General features: G+C 32.5%; 1 protein-coding gene across 3 annotated transcripts in view; it reads right to left on the bottom strand.

Annotated features, from left to right (window-relative positions):
- LOC143237039 (peptidyl-prolyl cis-trans isomerase FKBP8-like) overlaps positions 1 to 11,927 on the bottom strand; it is a 31,040-nt gene extending 19,113 nt beyond the window's left edge. For 2 of the 3 annotated variants that reach the window (XM_076475873.1, XM_076475875.1), the window contains exons 1-4: positions 11,846 to 11,927; positions 8,026 to 8,451; positions 3,171 to 3,318; positions 1,828 to 1,915 (exon numbers count right to left, since the gene is read on the bottom strand). In XM_076475873.1, coding sequence (XP_076331988.1) covers positions 1,828 to 1,915; positions 3,171 to 3,318; positions 8,026 to 8,439 — 650 coding nt within the window. In that variant the 5' untranslated portion in view covers positions 8,440 to 8,451; positions 11,846 to 11,927. Of the gene's footprint in view, positions 1 to 1,827; positions 1,916 to 3,170; positions 3,319 to 8,025; positions 8,452 to 11,482; positions 11,594 to 11,845 lie in introns of those variants that run through there. The other variant, XM_076475874.1, reaches the window with a different exon arrangement.
- Between the last annotated feature and the right edge of the window lie 12,096 nt (positions 11,928 to 24,023).

The following is a 24,023-nucleotide window of genomic DNA, read 5'->3' as shown; positions in this document are numbered from 1 at the left end:
AAAACCATAGACTAGATAGAGACTCATAGTCCAGTTTGGATGGAATGAGTTCATGTTAGATCCTGACCATAGAACATCAATCTGCTCCCCAAGAGGTGTGATGAAATGTAACCTGAAATCCATACTTAAAGTTATAGGGATCTTCACAATAAACAAGTCTTGTTGGTTTTTTTTCAGCACAAAGGTACACAGTGGATATCTAAACTGGACTTTTAGCTTTAGTAACTAGATTTACTACTGAGCAACTAAGAGTATGAAGAGGGCTCAAAATAAACAAAACAAACCAACTATGAAACCCGTTAACATGGATGGAATTAAATCTGTAGAATGAAGATCATCATAAAATATAAACAATTAATGTCCACCTCATCAAAATAATTCTGTTGTTCCAATATAGGAACAAATAGCACAACCAATAGAAGACATTCATCAAAGAAAGACAGCAGTGACCATCCTTGCCAGCCTAAGTCTATGGTAGGAAAAATCAATCAGATTATAAGTACAGAGTTTTCTTTGAAAAATAAGTATGAAATCATCAATGGTGGAGAAATGTGTGCAAGAATATGACAAGAGTCCAGCTACATAAGAAGAGCCAGCTTCTTTGACAAAAGACCACCTAAAAGCTAGTCATGGCATATGTTGTGGCTGAAGACGTAACAAAGTGGAGCACAGTCCCTCTGAGATAGACGAGAGAAATGGAAATTATGATGGATCAGACCATTGGATAATGTGACCAAAAATCTTTGCCAACACCTGCAAGGAAAAATTAAGAAGAGGGTACACACAGAGAAATAATTATCCTAAGACAGACTCGAAGCATCCACTGTTAGAGGAGCAAAGCCCAGAAATGGAAAGCAGTAAAGCATCAGAAAAAAACATATTGCCATCACAAATGCATCAAGCATATGGTGACAAAAATAATAGCACTGCCAATGAAATTCCAGCTCAGGGAGACAGATATGATGTGAATGTAGCCAAAGCAAGTAGAGAAACTGCAAAAACCAAAACCTATGATGCAGGTCTACCCTGCATGTTGATATGGTCATTTCTGTCCAAGTGTCTGCAAGTTACAAAATAGAGCAGTGGTTTAACAAAGGCAGGAGCTCTGATATCCATGTAGAATCATCCAAATTTCTAACAGAATGATGCAAAAATTAGCAAGCTGAGAAACTACAGACAATCCATTGTTCTTATGCACCAACTAGGTTTAATCACTTCCTCACAAAAGTGCAAGTTATTTCCCAAACTATTTATTCATTCTGGACTAACAGTATATAATCTGTTCAATAGAATGGTATTCAAACTTCATCTGTATCTAGCTTGAAAGCTGAGTTTCATTTGTAGTTATTCAATCACCTGCTCAGTTCATGAACAGGAAACCAAAAGACTGTACTAATAAAATACAGAAAAAAAAAAAAAAATGATACTACATGAGAAACAAATCATTGAGTTTATAGCAAATATGGAAGAATCTACAAGTATTGTTTGAAACAAAACTCAAAAGAACTATATAGAAATATAAAATTCAAATATTTTTCTTTTTTTTATTAAATACAAAATGATAAAACATTTCTAAAATGTATATTTAGTAACAAACAGTTGAAGTGATATAAGAATTATCATCTTTATCTACATTTTGAAATTTGATACATGCACACATGTTCATCAGTCATAATGGGGTTAAAACCACTCAAAATATCACTCATAATTCTGAGTTAATTTTTTTTCTTTTGGAATTCACCCTGTGCATTAAGTTTTAAACATAAATACAGTGTTCTCTCAACAATAAGTATCATTTTTCAAGCAAAAAAAAAAAAAAAACTGTACCTGCCAATGTTTCCATATCCTAATCTAGAAGGAACTATAATTTCTGCAGTCTCTCCTTTCTCCATTAAGGCGATAGCCAAGTCGAGTCCTATACACATACAAAATTTTATCCCGTTATTTGGTGTTGCTTTAATAAAATGGACATTTATATGTTATATGACTTTCTGGTTAATTTCGTACAATTAATATCTTAAACTATATGATAGAAAAAAGAGAGAATGGTTACTTTGGGATGAAAGACAAAATTTAAGTAAATATTTATGAAATAAGAATACAAAATAATTCAATACAATTCTTGAATTTTACTGAAGACTAAAAAGAATTTAATTAAAAATTTTACTGAGATGTGCAATTAATTTTATGAATATCATAAGCACTCATATAAATATATATATATATTCACTTCAAACATTGGATTGTGCTAAACAGATGCCCAAAAAGAAAATCAAGACCTCGAACCTTAATATAAAATGTTGGAAATGGTAATCACATATACATATGTAACTACTTGCACAGTATTAGTCAAAAAGTTACTCCTTAAACTGTCATAAGATAGTCTTATTTCCATTAATATTTTCCATGTAAAAGAACTGGAGCTTTTGTATTTATGTTCTTTACATCAGTAGATTACTGAAATATTTTATTCTCAAAGTAAATAAAGAAAAATGACATGTAGCAACCAAACTAGCCTCAAAGCTTGTAACCCTAAATAAAAATAAATAAATAAAAGGTAAGAATATTCAGTATGAAATTCATATAAGTATACATAATATAAAAACTGGAAACTTGTAAATATTTCATTCACAAAGAGGACTACTCCAGTTACTAAATCTGAATGAATATCTTACACACCTATGCAAGTGTGTACGTGTTCTTATACTTACAAATGACAATATATACTATTTAATATATATTTTTATATAATGAAATGAATCTAAAGCATACTGTCTTCAGATAAGTCTGTTCGACTCTCAAGTTTTATTTTCACAATCTTTTTTTCTGATGATACTTTAAAAATACTTTATTGTAAACAAATATATCTAGTGAGAAACACATACAGTTACAAATTAGAAGCATCTTCAACATAATAGTGACAAAAAATGAAGCCAAAGGGGGGAAGAGTAACATAAATAATCGAATACATACATAGACAAGTTAAAACACTGGAAAAGTATATTACATAAACAGTGCCAATCTTTTGGAAGATACAAAATTCGAATATTTGTACACAAGATCTAATCAGATTCATAAAATGCTAATATCATTTGTTGCGAGTAAATCAACTCATCTGTTAATAAGACAATTACTTAATAAACATACCCTTGTGGTAAAATATTTTTTACCTTGAACAACATCAGTATCCCCAAGAATGAATTTCAGACTATCAAAGTGCTCCACTACTGTTCCATCAGTCAACTTTCCTGTTAGTTTGACTGTCACCCAATTAGAACGTTGTGGTCGGGTACCTGCCCCTTCACCAGATTTTATTACCTGTTAACAGTACAGAAGATTACTAATTATATAAATATATATACGTATCTAATGACAGATATGTTTAGTACACAATATCAGGTATACACAGTTTTTAAATACACACACACTCTTCATTACATCATTTATCCAAGACTTCAATTTGGAGTGGTTCTGCTGAAGCTGGGTCCTCACTTATTTTAAATGGTAACTTAGATGTTTACAAACTTAATCAATCAGCTGTGTGTGTGTGTGTGCACTTCAATCACCCATGTGAGACCATGTGAATACAATTTTAGTCATTACAGAAAAAATAGTAAACCCTGTCTGCACAAGTTTACATGACCAGAAATGTCCAAGGAAAAGAAAAATTCAACAAAAGTTACCTCCATATAAAAAACAAAAAAACAAAATGAGTTCAGCTTAGTAACTTACAAGAAAAATTTTGTTTTCTTTCTTGTAATAAAACAGTTTAGTGAGTATTTTAAAAATTCTGCTGTCTCAACTAAAAATAATTAAAAAAAAGTCTTTTTTTTCATGCCTCAATTGAACTCACACAAAGACAGAATAAAGATTTATCAGTTCAACATTGGTTAACATTTTTTAAATATTGGGCAATACTGATATACTGACAATTTAACCCACATAACTGATGCTTCTATATCAGTAAAATGGCCAGTAAAACATCTTTTACTTGTCTTTGAAAAATCTAAGTATGTGAATTATGTTCAAATGTTTTAGTGATATTAGTCAACCAAAATCAGTGATGTCGAGAAAACCCACTTGTAGAGAAATATATATGTAGAAACGGCTCATTTGGGTTGAGATTTTTTTTTTTTTTACGTAGAAGAGTGAACAACGTTTCGACCTTCTTCGGTCATCGTCAGGCTCACAAAGAAAGAGAGAGGTAGCTGACCACATGTTTGAAAGGGGTTGTGCAATGAGTGTCGAAATGTAGAGGGCAGGCTTAGATGTTGAATATACAATTTTTTCTTTAATTATTATTATTATTTATTATATTATATTTTAATATAGATATAAAGGTGTTCCTTTGTATTGGTTTATTTTGGGCTTAAGTTGTTGCATAAGTCTTTAATTTTACGTTTGTTTATGTTTGTTTCTTTATTTAGTATTTGAGTGTTTTCTATGGTTGTGTTTATTTGACTTACAGTATTTGAAAACGTGTGAAGATGACTTTTTATGTTCTTTAAATCTAGTTTCCATTTTTCTACTTGTTTCTGCAATACAGAAGTCGTGGCAGTTATCACATTGTATTTTATAAATAATGTTGGTGTGATGTTTGTCAGTGTAGTTTTTACATAGTATAGACCTCAGTTTTGTGCCTGGTTTTGAATAAATTTGGTATTAACTGGAATGTCATATTTTGTTACTAGCTTTTGCCAAATGTTGGTTGTCTGCTGATGTTGGGAATATATGATATGCAGCAGTATATGGTTTCATGATTTTTTGATTTGTGAGATATATTTACTTTTGTTGGTTGATTTTGCTTTATGTCTAGGTGTGTGGATTTAAAACAGAAATCCCCCAAAAAAATCACCCATACTGGACTATACATTCCTTGGGACTCAGCACATGAAACAAAACAAAAACTCAACATCCGAAGAAACCAAATAAACACAGCCATAAAACTATGCTCAACAGATAAAATTAACGATGAATTAGACAAAATAAAACAATACTTCATCAATATCAATAAGTTTCCTCCACAAACCGTAGAAAACATTATACGCACACACCTAGACATAAATAACAATAATAAAAAAATAAAATTGTATGTTCAACATCTAAGCCTGCCCTCTACATTCTGACACTCATTACACAACCCCTTTCAAACATGTGGTCAGCTTCCAGGCAGTTACCTCACTCTTTCTTTGTGAACCTGATGATGATTGAAGAAGGTCGAAACGTTGTTCACTCCTCTACGTTAAAAAAAAAAATTCTCAACCCAAACATGCCATTTTTACATATATAGTCAACCAAAATGTTTCCAATATCCGGTAAACACTTGGTATAAATGTTTGCATTGTGGATACGACTGTCGAGAAAAATCTGACTGTGTATCTGGTTGTGATGGCCTGAGATAAGTTATAAAATACAAATTACTGCTATTTTGATCAGAATTCTTGTTTATTTCATTTCAATTATATCTTGTTCAGTTTCATCTCCTTTTAGACACGGTTTAATCTGTTGGCAAGGGCATGGAGTATGAAAAGTGTGAACCAGTATTGAAAATTAGCATTTGCATTTGTTTTTACTGGATCACAAGACATTCAAATCTCTGTAAGTGCCAGGCTCTAGATAAGGTATTTGGAAACTATGTTCCTAAGTGTTGATCAGTATATTTATTCAAAAGATTTTACAATATGGTATCAATGAATTATTAGCATGTGAAACAGTACAATTTAACATTTGGTAAATCCTGATAGCATGCATTCTTTTAAGTTTTATTTTCATGATCTAAAGGCTCGAAGTGTTATTAGAAGACCAGCTTTGATTATTCTTATTTTACATCCATTTATCAGATTATATACAAAATCATGAGAAAAAGCATGTGGTCTGCCTTTACTTAGTATAAAATTCAAATAAAAACACAAAAATTAATCACAGTGAAAACACCACACAGACTTGTGGGAAATTTTCTTCTATCAATATTTCAGGAAGTTAGAGACAATCTGAATTTAACTATAATTTCACAGACCTAAAATAAAACTATGCAAAGCTTTCTCAGTGTTCCATAGTTCTATTACTCATATAAAATATCATTTAGTAAATGCTATTACAAGACTGAAAAGCTAACCTGAAAAACCCCAATACTATGTAGACCTGAGGAATATACTGATGTTTGAAAATGGAGATCTTTTAATAAAAACTCTAGATGGTTAACTATTTTAAATAACTTCTAATATATACATACATCTCACAAGGAATCACACTTAATATTGAAATGAAAAGCAAATTTTGTTTAATGAACTTGAGCATAACAGTAAATACTCAAGACATTAGTGAAACCGAATTGTAGAATTATGCAACAATTCTATAACTTAACAAAAGACCACATGAAGAGACGTCACTCCATCCAGTACCATCCATCTGTTAATCAGCAACAGTTTCTTTCCTGGTTAGTCAAAAAATAATCCACCACAATTATCTTATGTTCCAACTTGTCGGAATAGTACAAACAAGCTTCTGTGAAAGCTAGTTAAAAGATGCACAATTTCTTTTCTGTCTGGATGTAATTTTTTTCTTTTTGTTAATACATACTGATGAAGGGTTACCAGTAATAACAAATACCTTAGAGAAACATGAGAAGATCCTTCTGGAACTTTTAAAACAGTGTTTTTACTATTCCAACTAACAACTACTCTAAGTTTGAAACAAAAAGCTGCTGTTATGGGAAACAGAGCTGTGGTATAATTTGCTAAGATATTCATGCACATATGATGCACCAACTTCATGGTTAAAAAAAATAAAACCTCTCTTGTAGAAATGTTTCACAGATATTTGAGCAGTTTAAATACAATTATAACTTCTAATTTGTGGCCAGCTCAGCTTTGTAGACATTCTCATTTGTTTGCAAAGTAAACTTAGAACAAGTGTATATAAATGATTTTGTTAAAATTTTTTTCCTACATTCAAATCAATGCTTATTCTCATGGAAGTAAGCAGCTATCATATCACAAGTCATGAAGGTCTGTAAAGTTTGTATTTCTAAAGAAGGGAAACTACAGGGATTGACAGATCTGTATTTGTAAACAGAATGACATAACTTTTCAATTTGGACTATTCTGTGAATTTGTCACAGACTAAAAGGACTTATAATCAGTAATAAAAAATCAGGCTTACTCATGAGTCTTGTACAAAAATCAGGCAGAACCTTAGAGCAAATATAAATATATTCTACAGTCCAGAAAATGTTTGCAAGAAAAAAAATTATGCTAAAAATGTGGAGAATAAATGTGCAATAAAAATGTTATTTATTAAGTAACTTGGAAAATATGCAATGAATTTTACAACAGAGAAGCATTTTGTGCATCTTATGCTAGACATGTGAAAGTCAATAAAAATGACTATGCCACAGTGCATCAGTGTGCATAAAAAAGATAGACTGGCATCCGTATATCTTTTGTGCATAAAAATCTTTGCTACAGCCAATGATTTTATTGATAGTATATATAAGAGAGCCTTACTCAGTTTGAAATTTAGCTCCCAAAGTAATTGTGACACACAGGATGGGCATTATAATCACTGATCTTTGCCTATTACCATAATTAGTTTTACTTTTTAAATCAATTTTTTCTCTTTTTAATTACAACTTATTTTATGTTTTGTTTCTCTTTGTAGGTCATTTTTCACCACGATTTTAAGTTGCACATTTATATTAGTGTTTTATGGCACAAAGCAACGAGGCTATCTGCACCATCTATATGAAAGTCATGATTTCAATAATGTTACTGTATATATAAATTTTGTTTTAGTGTAAACTGAATTATCTAATTTATCTTGCTATTGATCTAACAAAAAGTATACAAGTGTATAGTCTGTCATGCATCGTGAGTCTAGTAGTGTGAATACTAAGTCACTTTTGAAGGAGTAGCAGAATCAAAATGAAAAACATTAATGTTGTTAATATGAAGTAGAAATCTTTAACTGAACAGTTAAATATAGAAACTATGTTAAAATTAACTAGTCCAATTCATTTTTATGTACCTTTTTCTTCAAGTCTCCACTTCCTAATATATCTAGCCATCCATCTTCATCTGTTAGTCTTGTAGGCTCATCTTCAATCCTAAATGGTTTACATTTTGCACCACTATTAATCTCTTCTTCAGTCTTCTCGATGTCTTCTAAAGAAGGCAGATCATCATCATCATCATCATCACTAATTTTTTCACTATCATCTTTTTTTTCCATCTCTGGCCCAAGATTAACATCATCAGAATTTAATGGTACTTCTAAGTTCAATTTATAATTTTCTGACAATTGTTCAGTTTCAATACCACTTTTATCATTATTACAAACACTTTCCGTCATTGCTTCACAGCTTTTGGAACCTACAGACTTCAGCAGATCAGCTTGAGGTAGTTCTGCAAACTTTGGTACTTCTTCTGATGGCATTTCCATGGACTGTATCACCTTCAAACAAACAAAATTTATATGTTTTAAATGTACAGGCACCATTATCCTCATAAGCATTTTCTTTCTAAAGTCCTTCTTGCTTTGACAATTACAAAATTGGTAACTCAAAGATCATATGTACTGACAAGTTGTATTGTATATAACCCATATAAGTTAATGTAGTAGAAAACTTATTTTCTGTTTTATTTTTTTAAACTTTTAACAGCCATGGAGACAAAAATAATCAATTCAACCATTTACAACAAGTTTAATAATAAATTTATGAAATGAGAAGTCTAACACTGCTTTTAACTGCCATATAATGTTTCTTATAACTGTTCAAGTAAAATGTATACCATAAAAAAACTACATATAACTGTTAGAGCATCTAAATTAGTATTTTTAAGGTTTAAAAGATTTTACTAGAGCTTAGCATGTTTCTTTAGGGAAAATGTGTTGTAAACTATCCACAGATGAAATATATATTTAACAACAGACTAATACTAATGTCTTACACACAATATGCTTAATTCATCAACTTACATGTGGACATCTTCTGGCATACCACTTCTAAAAACTACATTCATAAAATCAGTTTCCCCTTAGTGTCATTTATAACAATGATTCTCAAACTATTTTAATCTGAAACTCCCTTGATACAAACAAAAATGTGTGATCTTCCCTCCAGCATATAACTTTAGCATGATGTTTAAAAAACAGTACTGTAGTAAAAACAATAACATCTCCTTTTGACACATTCTATTATTTAATTAATTTAATATAATTTTTTCAGTTTGTTGTTTATTTAGAATCAAAATTCATTCAACAAAGGTTTTAGGCTCATTTTTGGGCAGCCCTTCATAAAAAGCTTTGGGGCAATGGCTCCTACTTTGGGAAACACTGATTTACATCCTCAAAGCTACAACCTGATAGTTGAAAAAGCTACCAAACAATAGAAACATATACACACAAAAGTAATTCAGTGTGAAACAACAGATGCTTAGAATATATCCAGAGTTCAAAGTTATATATGTGACATTCCAAATTTTAATATCAATAAAATGTGCTACATATAGACATTACCATGCCAGCTGATTTAATACAAGCATGTCAGAAAATGCCAATGCATATAAATCTGTGTTTATCTCACTGCAGTATAAAATTATACTGTAAATGTTGTTAAAAGATACAACACAAGGTAATGCAACTGAAGATAACTTAGTCCACTAATGTCATTCTCTATTTAAAAGTAACTATTTTAAAAGAATATCTGTATATATCCTACTCTGTTTTTTAAACCAAGTTAAATACAGTTAATCACATATAAATACCTGAAAAATTCAAATTACTATAGTTTAAAAGGATAATATATAATTTCCTAAAAATATAAGAGTGGACTTAAATGTTTTAATTTCTCAAGGGTGTATGTGCAAGCACAGTAATGAAAGACTACATGGTCCCTTAATGTCTGTATACTACACATAAATTATAGTACCATATTATCAGGTAATCCATGTCACAGTTTCATAACCTTCACAGTAAAAAGAAAAGACAAAAACTGTTTAAGAGCAAGTCAGCATCTTTATCTCAAAATAAACCTAATATTCAAGTTAATATATCCAATGTTATCAATCTACTGCTCAAGTAAAAAACCATAGAAGACTATTTATACTCACTAACAATTTTGATTACCTGAAAAAGTCCCCCCCCTCTATTCTTTACACTCCATACAAAACTCATAGCTTAAGTAAGTTAAGTCAAAACTTAATTATGCATTCAGCCCATTTTTCTTAACATTTTGATGTTTTTCCTGTAAAGTTGACCAAAACTGCATACTGTAATCTAAAGCTCTGACCAAACTGTAAATGCATAATCAATCCTAAAAATTCATGTTTCACAAACTAAAACTGTCAAGGTTCTTTGGGAATTAGACAATTATTCTTAACAGAATTATCTTTCACCAACACTTAGTATCTTTAGTAAGTTTAGTAATAGTGTTAAAGTGTCATCCTAGTCATTAACATAAAAACAGTTCTAAAACAAATAAAAAAACACCTATTTTTATCAACTTATAAAATTAACAAACGTTTTCACATTTCACTGACTACCAATAAACAAATAAGCCAAGTTTCAAACCATTCTTGAATTTTCTACCATTCCTGGGACAGGTATTTAATTTATTAATGAACATAGTTTGGAGCATTCCACCAAAAGCTTTCAGAAAGGCAAGGAATACAAGTTAAAACATCAAAGCAACAGCAACTGGGTTTGTTTTGTTTTGAATTTTGCACAAAGCTACAAGAGATCTATCTGCTCTAAGTGTCCTTAATTTATAAATGAAAAACTAGAGGGAAAGCATATGGTCATCACTTCTCACTGCCAACTTTTGGCTCTTTTGCACATTGACCATAACATTATAATGTCTCCATAGATGAAAGGGTAAACACATTTGGTGAGATGGGGATTTGAACCTATGGTCCTCAGATTCTGAGTTGAGTATCCTAACTACCTGATCATGCTGAGCCAATACCACTTGGGATTTTCTAATATATTAGTAAAACTTGAATTACTACTTTACAAGTTCAATACTAATAACACTGTCACAAAGCACTGCCTAGCCTATGAAACAGGAATTATTTAATTGTATACATAAATAAAAATGGTGAATTTAATAAAAGTAGGCTATTCAATACAATACATACTGATCCATTACTCATAATAAATTCATATTTAAGTTGTCTTGCACATTACACATTTGGTGTTTACTTGCTTAGTCTAAGTTAGTAATTTAACAGAATATTCTTAGGTTATCCTGTACTGAAGAAGAATGTAAACTATCATTCTCAATACACTAAGTGCACCTTTTAGTTGAATGTATGTCTTTGTACACAAAATATCAGGTGATACAAAAGTAGTTGTACTCAAGCACATGAATTAATATCAGTCTGATTTAGATTCTGACAAGCGGAAATACAAAGTGACGTTCATGTGAAAACAAAAACACTTCTGTCCGTCATACACTGATAGTTTGTACATTATATTCGCATACCCTTTTGAAGTTGAACCTCCAGATATAGGTTTTATGTGATATTTACTCTCCTCTACCACGAACTGTTCCTAAATCAGCAATTTATTGTAAACTTAATAAATGATAACTCTGACATCAAATACAACATTAGTGCCATATCGAATGGCACACCGTAAAAAGTCGTGGCATGTGCACTTTGACCCCACCAAACTGTGCATATGAGGTTAACATTATTAATAATAATATGTCCGGCATAAATTCTCTAATATACTGCATGTATAGATTACTCTTCGTTATTTTAAACTAAAGTTAAATAAGTTATTAAATATTGTGTTTCATAATATATAAACTCGAACCAAAAATAAATATATTAAATTAAATTACCTCTTGAAACACATACGTTCAACGTACCTCTTCTAATACTTTTCACTTATTTACTTCTCACGCCCTCTGTGTAAATGTTTTTTAATTTTTCCTGGAGTATCGGAAATTAAATAAGTATGAAGTAATAATTTAAAAAGCTAAGAAACAAAAATATGAAATATGACCAATATTCACATGTAATGAAATAAGACAGTTTTCTTTAATTTGATTCTAGGTACATACACATCTGATATTATTGCCAGTATTATTTTTGTTTCGTTTTTTAATTTAGATATTTGTATTAATGTTGGCTAGAAGAGGATGTGAAATAATTAGACGAACAACCTAAAAATTTTTAAAGTACAGGAACATATTTATATGATATAAAAAACCTTATCAATCAACAGAATTTTGATTGAAGGAAGCTACACTACGTAGCCAAAAGTATGTAGACACCCAACCATCACACCTATATGTGCTTGTTGAACATCTCATTCCAAAACCATGGGCATTAATATGGAGTTGGTCCCCCCCTTTGCTGCTACAAAAGCTTCCACTCTTCTGGGAAGGATTTTCACTAGATTTTAGAACATGGCTGCGGGGATTAACTCCTATTCAGCCACAAGAGCATTAGTGAGATAGGGCACTGATGTCGGGCGAAAAGGCCTGGCACACTGCTGGCGTTCCAATTCATCCCAAAAAATGTTTGATGTGGTTGAGGTCAGGGCTCTGTTCAGGCCAGTCAAGTTTTTCCATACCAACATCGGCAAACCATGTCTTTATGAACCTCGCTTTGTGCACGGGGACATGGTCATGCTGAAACAAAAAAAGGTCTTTCCCAAACTGTTTTCACAAAGTTGGAAGCCCACAATTCTCTAGAATATCATTGTATAATGTAGCATTAAGATTTCCCTTCACTGGTACTAAAGAGCTTAGCCGAAACCATGAAAACCAGCTTCAGACCACCATTCCTCCTCTACAAAACTTCACAGTTGGCACTATGCATTCAGGCAGGTAGCGATCTCCTGGTGTCCGCCAAACCAGATCCGTCCGTCAGGCTGCCAGATAGTGAAGCGTGATTTATTACTCCAGAGAACGTGTCTCCACTGCTCCAGAGTCCAATGTCAGTGTGCTTTACACCACTTCACCCGATGCTTGGCATTGCGCATGGTGATCTTAGGCTTGTGTGCGGCTGCTCGGCCATGGAAACCCATTTCATGAAGCTCCCGACGAACAGTTCTTGTGCTGACGTTGCTTCCAGAGGCAGTTTCAAACTTGGTAGTGAATGTTGCAACTGTGAACAGACGATTTTTACGCGCTACGCGTTTCAGCACTCGGCGGTCCCGTTCTGTGAGCTTGTGTGACCAACCGCTTCGTGGCTGAGCTGCTGTTGCTCCTAGACTTTTCAACTTCATAAAAACAACACTTATGATTTACTGGGGCAACTCTAGCAAGGAAGAAACTTGACTTGTTGGAAAGGCGGTATCCTATGACAGTGCCACGTTGAAAGTCACCGAGCTCTTCAGTACGACCCATTCCATTGTCAATGTATGTTTATGAAGATTTCATGGCTGTTGGGTGTGACTGAAATAGCCGAACACACTAATTAGAAGGGATGTCCACATATTTTGACTTTGTAGTGTACTTGTAGATAACATAACTAAACATCAACATATTACCGAGTAAAGCAAATTAAATGTTAGGAGTTCTGTTATTTTAGCGAAAATACTGTAGAATCCAGTCTAAACTTCAAGATGAAAATCGTCACAGTGAGATCGAAATGTGATGAAATAGTAGAAAGATGATCAAGAAGAAAGAAACAGAAAGTTAAAATGATACCAAGAACAAGAAACAAAAAAATTATTTTAAAATAGTATAAAATAAGAAATTTAAGACAGAAAAATCGAATGAAATATAAAAAGTTGAAGAAAGTTTCAAAAACATTAAGAGAAGATACGTTTCCTAGTTATAATATTTATCATTTTCACTCATAGACTTTAGTGGCACAGCGGTAAGTCTGTAGGTTTATAAAGTTAAAAATCGGATTTTGATACTCGTGCGGACAATTCACAGATAGTCCATTCTGTATCTTTCTGCTTAAGGACGAAGAAACAGATAAATTCACTCATCTGTACCTAGGCAGTTATATTCAAATATGTTGTTTTTCAAAATGTTATGCAACTGTTCTGTATATAGTTATGACACTCTCGTTAAAAGATATTGAAAAACAGAATCATCTGCGCTATTCCTTCTATTTCGGTGTCTTCCAATGAGACATAGTATGTCTTCAGATTTTCAACGCTAAAATCACGGATCCAATTCCTCTCGGTGGACATAGCAAATACCCTGATGTGGTTTTGCTGTAACAAAACATAAAACCTCTCTTCAGGCAAAAGCTACATATATAAATGGTTCGAAGCTCGTATCACTTTGACCATCTGTGTTCATTTTCAGGAAGATGGTATAAAATATACCATGATACATGTATACCCAGATACATGTAAAAAGGTCTATGGATTGTTTATTCTTCCTGGATATACATTATTTCAAATAGTTTCTGACGAATGCAGTAAGAGATTATGGTATACTGCACTTGGATTGTTTGTCTGATTTTAAAGTGTAGAATAATGTTACTTGTTCTTTCTGTTTTTGGGCCCTGGCGGTTAGGAAACTCGACTCGCAATCTTCAGATCGCGAGTTTCAATATCATTACCACACAAATGCTTGCTCTTTCGGCTGTGGTGGCTTTATAATGCTACGATCAATCTCACTTTTTGTTGGAAAAATATAGCTGAAGTGATGGATAGCCCTCGAGTAGATTTGCATAAAATTCAACAAACAAATAAAGAAAACTACCACTTCTGTGCAGACATATAAAAATGCCCAGCAGCCATTTTGAGCTAAGACAGTTAGTATATCAGCTTGTTTGGCAACATGACCATATCATTGTAAATACAGATTTTATTTGCTTACTTGTGTGAGTGTTTCTTTCGTTTGTTGTCTGAGTTTGAAATTATTTTCTGAAGTAAACAGTCCGTTTTCACATCACTATGGGCTCTTAAAACTTATCTGTTTAATATTGATGCACATGAATACTACGTAAGAAGAAAGAGACAGGAATGTTGAGAGTAATTACAAGTTCGAGGCACAATAATTAAAAAATAAATAAATATAAACTTAATTCAAGACAAAATGTTTGGAATCAATACAGTAACAACGTCAACATGAAGATCATTACTAGCTAGGATAAAAAAGAGAAAGTGAACTTGCAAGTTCAAGTGGCAAATCGACCATACTATTCTATACAGCTGCTCAATAATTCTAATCTCAAATGATATTAAATGTGAAATTTATAATAGTATCACTCAACTACTCTAAACCTATTACTACTGTGCCGTATGTGATTGCCAGACATTTCTGGGCTACTACAGATACACCACTAATTATAAATTATAAACTTTAGTAAGCCAATTCAACAAAATTGCCTAGTCAAGAAACTTGCAAATTATGAAGAAACATACCATGAACGTATATCAAGCACAGCTTGAAATAAAGTGCAAGGTAAATAAATAGTATAGTGCAAAATAAGCTATTCATCTTGCCGGAAATAAAAAAACTAGCTTTAACAACACTTAGTAGCTTTCCTAGAGAGATCTGTAACTACTATCAGGCAGTAGTGGCACAGGAAACACACAGAAGAAGGTGCAGTATATGTTTGGGCAGCTATTTATCATGATGGAAAAACTGCTCTTCATGTTTTCCAAGCAAATATCAATGACGCCTCCTACAGACATCATTTGGAAATGATATTTCTGTTATATTTTAAGGCAAGGTTTGGAAATAACTTTGTGTTCCATGAGTTACATGTTATAATTTACCTCGGAAAAGTCTCTCATTTATTATGTTCGTATTACTATCTTCGCTAACCATCCCTAATTTAGCAGTGTAAGACTAGAGGGAAGGCAGCTAGTCATCACCACCCACCGCCAACTCTTGGGCTACTCATTTACCAACGAATAGTGGAATTGACCATCATATTATAACGCCCCCATGGCTGCAAGCATGTTTGGTGCGACGAAGATGCAAACCCGCGACCCTCAGATTACGAGTCGCACGCATTAACCCACCTGGCCATGCAATATCTATAAACGTTCCTGGTCAAATTCTGTGCTTTTCCGATTAATAAGCGTTAACCACAATTATAGCTTCCGAAGCCTATGGTATACTGACTGTAGCAACCAAAAAATATATTTTATTCTGTTTCTTGGCTTATCGGTTTATATATTCATTGGGCGAGCTTCTTAAATGTTCAACAATATTCTAAGACACATTAGTGTTTTCGCAAAACATATATTATTGATTTTTGTTCTCGAGAATCTTTTACAAATTTAGAGAACGGGTGGGAGTTGGGCAATACACAACCAATAATATACGTTACATGCATCAAATTAAAACAAACGTGGGTAATATTAAAATAAATGTATAACATTAAATCCGTTACACAGGATGACAATGCCACTGCCCACAGCGCACGTATTGTACACGATAATCTCGACCATGATGACACTACAAGGTTGACATGGCCAACAAAGGCTTTAAATTGTAATTCCATTGATAACTGTTGGGCAGAACTAAGTCAGAAAGTTGCTAACCATGATTCTAAACTAGCTACTGTGGCTGAATTGCAGGGTCTTCTAATCATAAAATGGGATTTTATCACGATGGATTAGGGATGGATTTACCGTTATATATATATTTTAAAATCGATGTTTATTTTAGTTATATGTATATATAAAAATGCATATAACTTATACCGCTAAATGTAATGAGAGCTTCCAACCTGTTCACTAAAATTGTAGAAGATGATCGAGTGTAAGAATCAATAATGCATGTGTGTACAAAAGCAATAGTGTATTTTCGGTATTGTTGTACAGGCTGAACTTTCTAGAAACTCTCCTCAAGTCTATAATACGTAACCAACGTATATATTACAGTATATGTTATTGGTTTGCTACGGTTGGTATTCAAAAGCCTCGGAAACTATAACTGTGATTAACACTTGTTAATCAATAACTTCAGATATTTGACCAAGAACGCTTATACATTTCAAACATTACAAACCGTTTAACTTTAGCAGATTGACATGAGATGTTCGTATTTTTACAATAACTTTATATAACTTCAGCTGTGAAAAATTCACATGTGATCAGTCAAGAGCTAGCTAGCTTCCGCTTTAGAGAGTTGTATTTATATCAGTTCGAAGTTAATTTTCTCATCGTGAACTCTCGATTAGATAGATATCAAAGAAGTTCCGGATCAGATAGAGACTCAATAATATTTGTAAGTTTATAAAACTTTTGTATATAAACAATTATTTGTAATATTTATTGTTATAAGTTGTATTATTGTTTATAGATTAAAATATATTTGTATTAAAAAAGAAATAAAACTGTGTATATCAATCTTGTTGGTAAATATCATAAATTTGATACATATCAACATTTAATTAACATCTAAATTAAAATGATAATTTAACTCAGTTTCAGGCTATTTCAACTCGTAATACGTAACAAATTACATGTATAACCTTATCAACAGCGTGCCAAATTGCCTTGTGGAGAACATTAGAGTACAAGAAGGACCAACCAAAACTGTATCACCAATAAATTTAACTGACCTTCTACACTTTTTCTGGAAGTATTGATAAAGGACAAAAATTATGCACAGGAAAAAAAAAATTAAAGATTAACTTCTAAGCCTTTCTCAATCTCTCCATGTATGGTAATTGACAAGGTTTCTGGTAGCGAAAGATAGGGTGATAATTTCCGTCAAACCCTAAACGTATTTTTGTTTCACCTACACATTTAATTCCTGTATGCCTGTAAATTACTGTATCTATTCAAAAGACAGATAAATAAGAATTCAGTGTTTGGGGTACAGTATTCTGACTTCGCAATTGTTAAAGGGCGTCATCGTAAATATATGTTATTACCATGTATTGCAAACTTTCGGTAAGCATAAGTTATACATGTTTCTAAGTTATAGATTTGTTATATATTTTGAGTAGTAACATAAAATATTCTATACATATATATAAATTATTATTTTAAAACTACATACTTTAAACTACAAGACACTTAAATTTGCCTAGACGTAAATATTTAATCAGATAGAGGTAAAATGCTCCAGAAATGCTTTTGCATTTCATCACATCCTTACACTTCAGAAAAGCCTGGTAAAACCAATACCACTATGTAACACAAATTTTATATGCAAAAACGGCTCGTTTGGGTTGAGAAAATATTTTACGTAGAAGAGCGAACAACGTTTCGACCTTCTTCGGTCATCGTCAGGTTCAGAAAGAAAGAAAGAAGTAACTGACCGGAAGCTGACCACATGTTTGGAAGGGGTTGTGCAACTGAGTGTCGGAATGTATAGGGCGGTGTTAGATGTTTGAATATATAATTTTATTTTATTATATTTAATATAGGTATAAAGGCGTTCCTTTATATTGGTTTATTTTGGGTTTAAGTTGTTGTATAAGTAAGGCTTCTTTAATTTTGCGTTTGTTTATGTTTGTTTCTTTATTTAGTATTTGAGTGTTTTCTATAGTTATGTTGTGTTTATTTGACTTGCAGTGTTCGAAAACGTGTGAAGGTGACTTTTATGTTCTTTGAATCTGGTTTCCATTTTTCTACTTGTTTCTCCAATATAGAAGTCGTGGCAGTTATCACATTGTATTTTATAAATAATGTTGGTGTGGTGTTTGTCAGTGTAGTTTTTACATAGTATAGACCTCAATTTTGTGCCTGGTTTTTGAATAAATTTGGTATTAAGTGGAATGTCATATTTTGTTAAAAGTTTTTGCCAAATGTTGGTTATTTGTCTGCTGATGTCGGGAATATATGGCATGCAGCAGTATATGGTTTCGTGATTTTTTGATTCGTGAGATATATTTACCAAAATACTAAATAAAGAAACAAACGCACAATTAAAGAAGCCTTACTTATATAACAACTCAAGCCCAAAATAAACCAATACAAAGGAACACCTTTATACCTATATTAATAAATATAATGAAACATCTAAGCACGCCCTCTACATTCCTACACTCAATTACACAACCCCCTTGAAACATGTGGTCAGCTTCGGTCAGTTACCTCTTTCTTTGTGAACCTGACGATGACCGAAGAAGGTCGAAACGTTGTTTGCTCCTTCACGTAAAATATTTTCTCAACCCAAACGAGACGTTTTTGTATATATATTTCTCTACAAGTGGGTTTTCTCGACATCACTAACACAAATTTTGTTCCTAGATAGTATGTGTTATTTCTTACTTATGTTGTAAAAGTACAGAAAATGGCCATTATTCCCTTCAAAGTTTGCTTTTGTGACCTGCATAATGAAATTTAGAAATTATCCTATTTTCTCTGTAAAAATGGGCAAATTTTCATATTTTCATTTACATAAGGTCTGAATAAAACAAAATATGAATCAAGATTTACATGTATTTGTACTAAAGTTACATAAAAACGAACAGGCCCGGCATGGCCAAGCGTGTTAAGGCGTGCAACTCGTAATCTGAGGGTCGCGGGTTTGCATCCCGGTCGCGCCAAACATGCTTGCAGCCGTGGGGGCGTTATATGACGGTCAATCCCACTATTCGTTCGTAAAAGAGTAGCCCAAGAGTTGGCGGTTGGTGGTGATGACTAGCTGCCTTCCCTCTAGTCTTACACTGCTAAATTAGGGACGGCTAGCACAGATAGCCCTCGAGTAGCTTTGTGCGAAATTCCAAAACAAACAAACAAAAACGAACAAAAATGTTTAGAAGAGAGTAGTTTTTCGAGATTTGCGACTGTAATGTAAATCACTTTCACGTATCAGCCCCCAAATATAGTCTCCCGTCATGTTTTCGTTACACGCTCCAGGTCACAAAAGCAAAGTTGAAGAGAAAAATAGGAGGTTTCCATTTACTTTAGGCATAAGCAATTGGGAAATAAAACTTTCTGCCCAGGAACAAGAAAAAGTAAAAATTTTATTACACAGTGTACTTTATATATTTTTTTCTGATTTGAGGCTCACTTAGAAACTAATACTTCTGTCACACCTTATAATAATTTTTAGGCATTCCTCCGATGGGACGTCGGTAAGTCTTAGGATTTACAACGTTAAAATCAGGACTGTGAATCCCCTCCAAAGATGTAGCATATAACCCATTGTCAAGTTCAGTGCGTATTTAAGTAGGGGCTACAGAGCGCTCAGCTACAGGGCCCATGGTCTAAATGGGAGATTATTGATACTTTAATTTATATTGTATGTAAAATTACGTGAGATGTAGGGCTCACAAAAATTATTAGTCCCTGGGCCCACACAACATTAAATCCGTCATTGTTCAGGTTAACGCATTAGTTTATAAAATCGAAAATAAGCTTAAAAATTTAAGTATTAAACATAAGATTTTAAAACTGTTTTAAATATAAAACAATGAACATTTCTTATACTTCGACATTCTTGTGTTCGTATGTTATTGCACCGAAAAAATCAGACCAGGAAAGTTTTTTTTTCCCTTTATTCTTGTTTTGTTATTTACTGCTTATCTTTTATGTACATGTAAAGATAGCGTTACGTAATACATGTATTATGTAATAAAATATTCCGGAAGATATTCTGAGTGAGGCCCTCGTGAACTTGAAAGTTAATTATACTTATACTCGAAACTCTGTTCCTTGTTTCCAAAACAAGTCGACAAATGACGTTTTCGCAGTCATAAATTTATTTTAAAATGACTATTATATATTTTTCATCACTGTTAAGATAACATGAACTACGTAATATGTTTTTCCTCATTCTGAATTGTTCTCTTGATTAAAATAAATCGGAGTATAATTTATTCACCCTGTTATGAACACACCAACAACGTAACCTACAGCTTGTTGTCGCCACCATTTTAATATAATTATAAAACATATTTTCTCGGTAAATTTTGCTGTCTGCAATTCTCGCATTATTTTGTGTCCTAACAACGACTCATTTGATTCTATACATTACAAACTAACTAACGAAACTTAAGATACTGATATTACAGGATATACACAAATATTTTTGTTCAGTTTTCATTAATTGTAGAAAATGGACGAAAATTGTGGTAGTAAAATCGTACATATTTTTATGACAAAAACAAAACAAAATATAAACTACAACTATGTTACATTTTTTGTTTGTTTCGAATTTCACGCAAGGCTACATGAGGGCTATCTGCGCTAGCCGTCCCTAATTTAGCAGTATAAGACTAGAGAGAAGGCACGTAGTCATCACCACCCACCGCTAACTATTGGGCTACTCTTTTACCAACAAATAGTGGAATTGATCGCCACTTTATAACGCCCCTAGGGCTGAAAGAGCGAGCATGTCTGGTGTGACAGGGATTCAAACCCGCAATCCTCGGATTACGAATCAAGTTCCTTAACCACCTGGCAATGGTGGGCCTTCATGATAATGTGAAATAGAATTTGACAAGAAAGTACCCTTATGTTTTTCTTTGTATGTTATAAACTGAGTAAATTGGTGTTAATAGTAACTTTTTTATAACTCTTGGTTAAATTTACATCTCTGAGAACGTATTTTTGTTGAATCTTTAAGCCAAGGTTATATTGCGACATTGATTTTTATTACCTTTGAATTAAAACTTCTCGCGGGATTTTGAGATATATTTAAAAATATAAATCTAAATTATTAGTTTTATATTCTGAGGTACCACATGGTGTGACGATTGCAATAAAAGTTAAGTAATTATCAAAATGAGTAAAACTAGCAAAAGCGCCGTCCTAAGAACGGCTGTTTTGGCTAGTAATTACTTATCGTAATTTAGAAAAGTGAACGTTTTTGTTTTTTATTATTATTTAAAGATTTTTCTGAGACGCACTGTGTTATAATTGTGTTTCTATAAACTCTAATGTTTTATATGATAAAAAAAGTTGTACCCATAACGAAAAAACAAAAGTTCGTTCAAGAACTCCATTTGTAGGACTAAATTTACAAATTTCGTTAACAAAGATACAACCAAACCCTCACGTACAGGCCTAGTGACAGTCGTGTTATTGGTAGTACTTTTATTTGAAATTGTGTTCTGTGATAAATAAATTGTTGTTGCACATACCCCAATTGTCTTTCAAATTGTCTGAATCTAAACTGTAAAATATTGTTATGAATATTTGTTTTTGGTGCCATTCGAAGGATGATATACACGCTACATCCATCATGAGAATGATTTATTAGTAGCCTTAACAATCTCAGATATGTCCATAACAATACGAAATAAATGAAAAGAAACAAGTTCAAATTTTACGATGACGAGAGACACACCTGAAGTAAAAATATTTTCTAAATAATGAGTATTAAAACTTTAATTAAAATAAAGCACAGAACAACGCTTGAACTTTCTTAAGTCATCTTCAGAAGGTTGAAACGCTGTTCTGTAGTTTATTTTAATTAAAGTTCAAAGTTGCTCTATTTTTCAATTATTTTAGTATATATTATTTTAACACATTATCTTTTTGCTAGTTTCTGTGTCTGTAAGCAACACTAGAAATGCAGTAATCGAGTTCAAGGATATACGGTGAGTTATTGAATTCTATTTGAAAGGGAGGGATAACGTATGGAATGCTGAGCATAAAATGTAAAACAATATATTAGCTCCAAAAATATGAAAATAGAAGATTCAACATACCACTGCAAGTCAAATAAACATAATATAACCATAAAAAACACCCAAATACTAAATAAAAAAACAAACATAAACAAAGGCAAAATTAAAGAAGCCTTACGTATACAACAATTTAAGCCCAAAATAAATCAATACAAAGAACACCTTTATACCTATATTAATAAATATAATCAAACATCTAAACACGCCCTCTACATTCCTACACTCAGTTACACAACCCCTTTGAAACATGCGGTCAGCTGTCGGTCAGTTACCTCTTTCTTTCTTTGTGAACTTAACAATGATCGTAGAAGGTCGAAACGTTGTTCACTCTTCTACATAGAATTTTCTCAATCCATACCAGCTCTTTTTACATATATATTTTTCTCTACAAGTAGGTTTTATCGTCATCACTGACGATTGTATACCTGTATTATTTTTCATGAATTTGATTTTTGGCTACAGTAACAAGCAAACAAAAAGTCCTGACATCTTAGTATAAATAAAATAAAAGCAAGAGCTATGAATTGATTGCTAGTTCGTGATCAACATTTCGAATTTGTTGAACCAATGCCTCAAATGAATGAGCTTTCAATTCCAATAATAGCTAAAGGAATCTTGACCCTCACAAAATTTACTAATCATTTCATAAATAAGTAGTGTGAACATCGACAGAGTTAATATATTACCCATTTGTATAGAATTAAAATTACAGAAAATATTCCATATCCACTATTTAATAATATTAAAGTTTGTTTGTTTTAAATTTTGCCCAAAGTTACAGGAGGGCTATCTGTGCTAGCCGTCCATAATTTAGCAGTGTAAGACTAGAGGGAAGGCAGCTAGTCATCACCACCCACCGCCAATTCTTGGGTTACTCTTTTACGAACGAATAGTGGAACTGGCCGTCACATTATAACGTTCTCACGAGCTTGTTTGGTATGACGAGGATTCGAACCCGCGATCCTCAGATTATGAGTCGAGTGTCTTAACCACCTGGCTCTAAATAAGGTCCCAAGTGAGAAAACACTGTAAGGTGTTTAAATTAAAAGTGTTTAGTTGATTATCAATGCCTTTACAACGAAGACAAATGAAAAATGTATTTTTTCTATATAGAATTGGTCAATTTCTGTAAATGACGTATCAAATAGTTGAGCCTATGGTCCACGGAATTTCATAGATAGTAATAAAAAGTTAATGAACTAACCACTTTGTGTTCCATTTCCTTAACTTGAGATAAATTTTCACCTCAGAATAAATAAGTGGAAAGAGACGCAGACTAAAGAAAAGGAGGCATGATCATGTATTATAACAAGTAACCTTAATCAGAGGTAATACAAAAATACTAATTGTTTGAAGATGTTAAACTCTGATGCCAAGTGTTAATTAACATGGATTTGTAGATTTACAAATTTTAATTAAAAAATTGCAAAACATCTAAACTGTCACATCACTAATACCATCTGAAAGGAAATACCATTTTCCTCAGATGTTTCC

The sequence above is a fragment of the Tachypleus tridentatus genome, chromosome 13 (genome assembly GCF_004210375.1).
Source record: "Tachypleus tridentatus isolate NWPU-2018 chromosome 13, ASM421037v1, whole genome shotgun sequence".
Lineage (NCBI taxonomy): Eukaryota > Metazoa > Arthropoda > Merostomata > Xiphosura > Limulidae > Tachypleus > Tachypleus tridentatus.
Note: the sequence above shows the minus strand (reverse complement) of the source record. Positions and strands in the feature narration are given on the sequence as shown.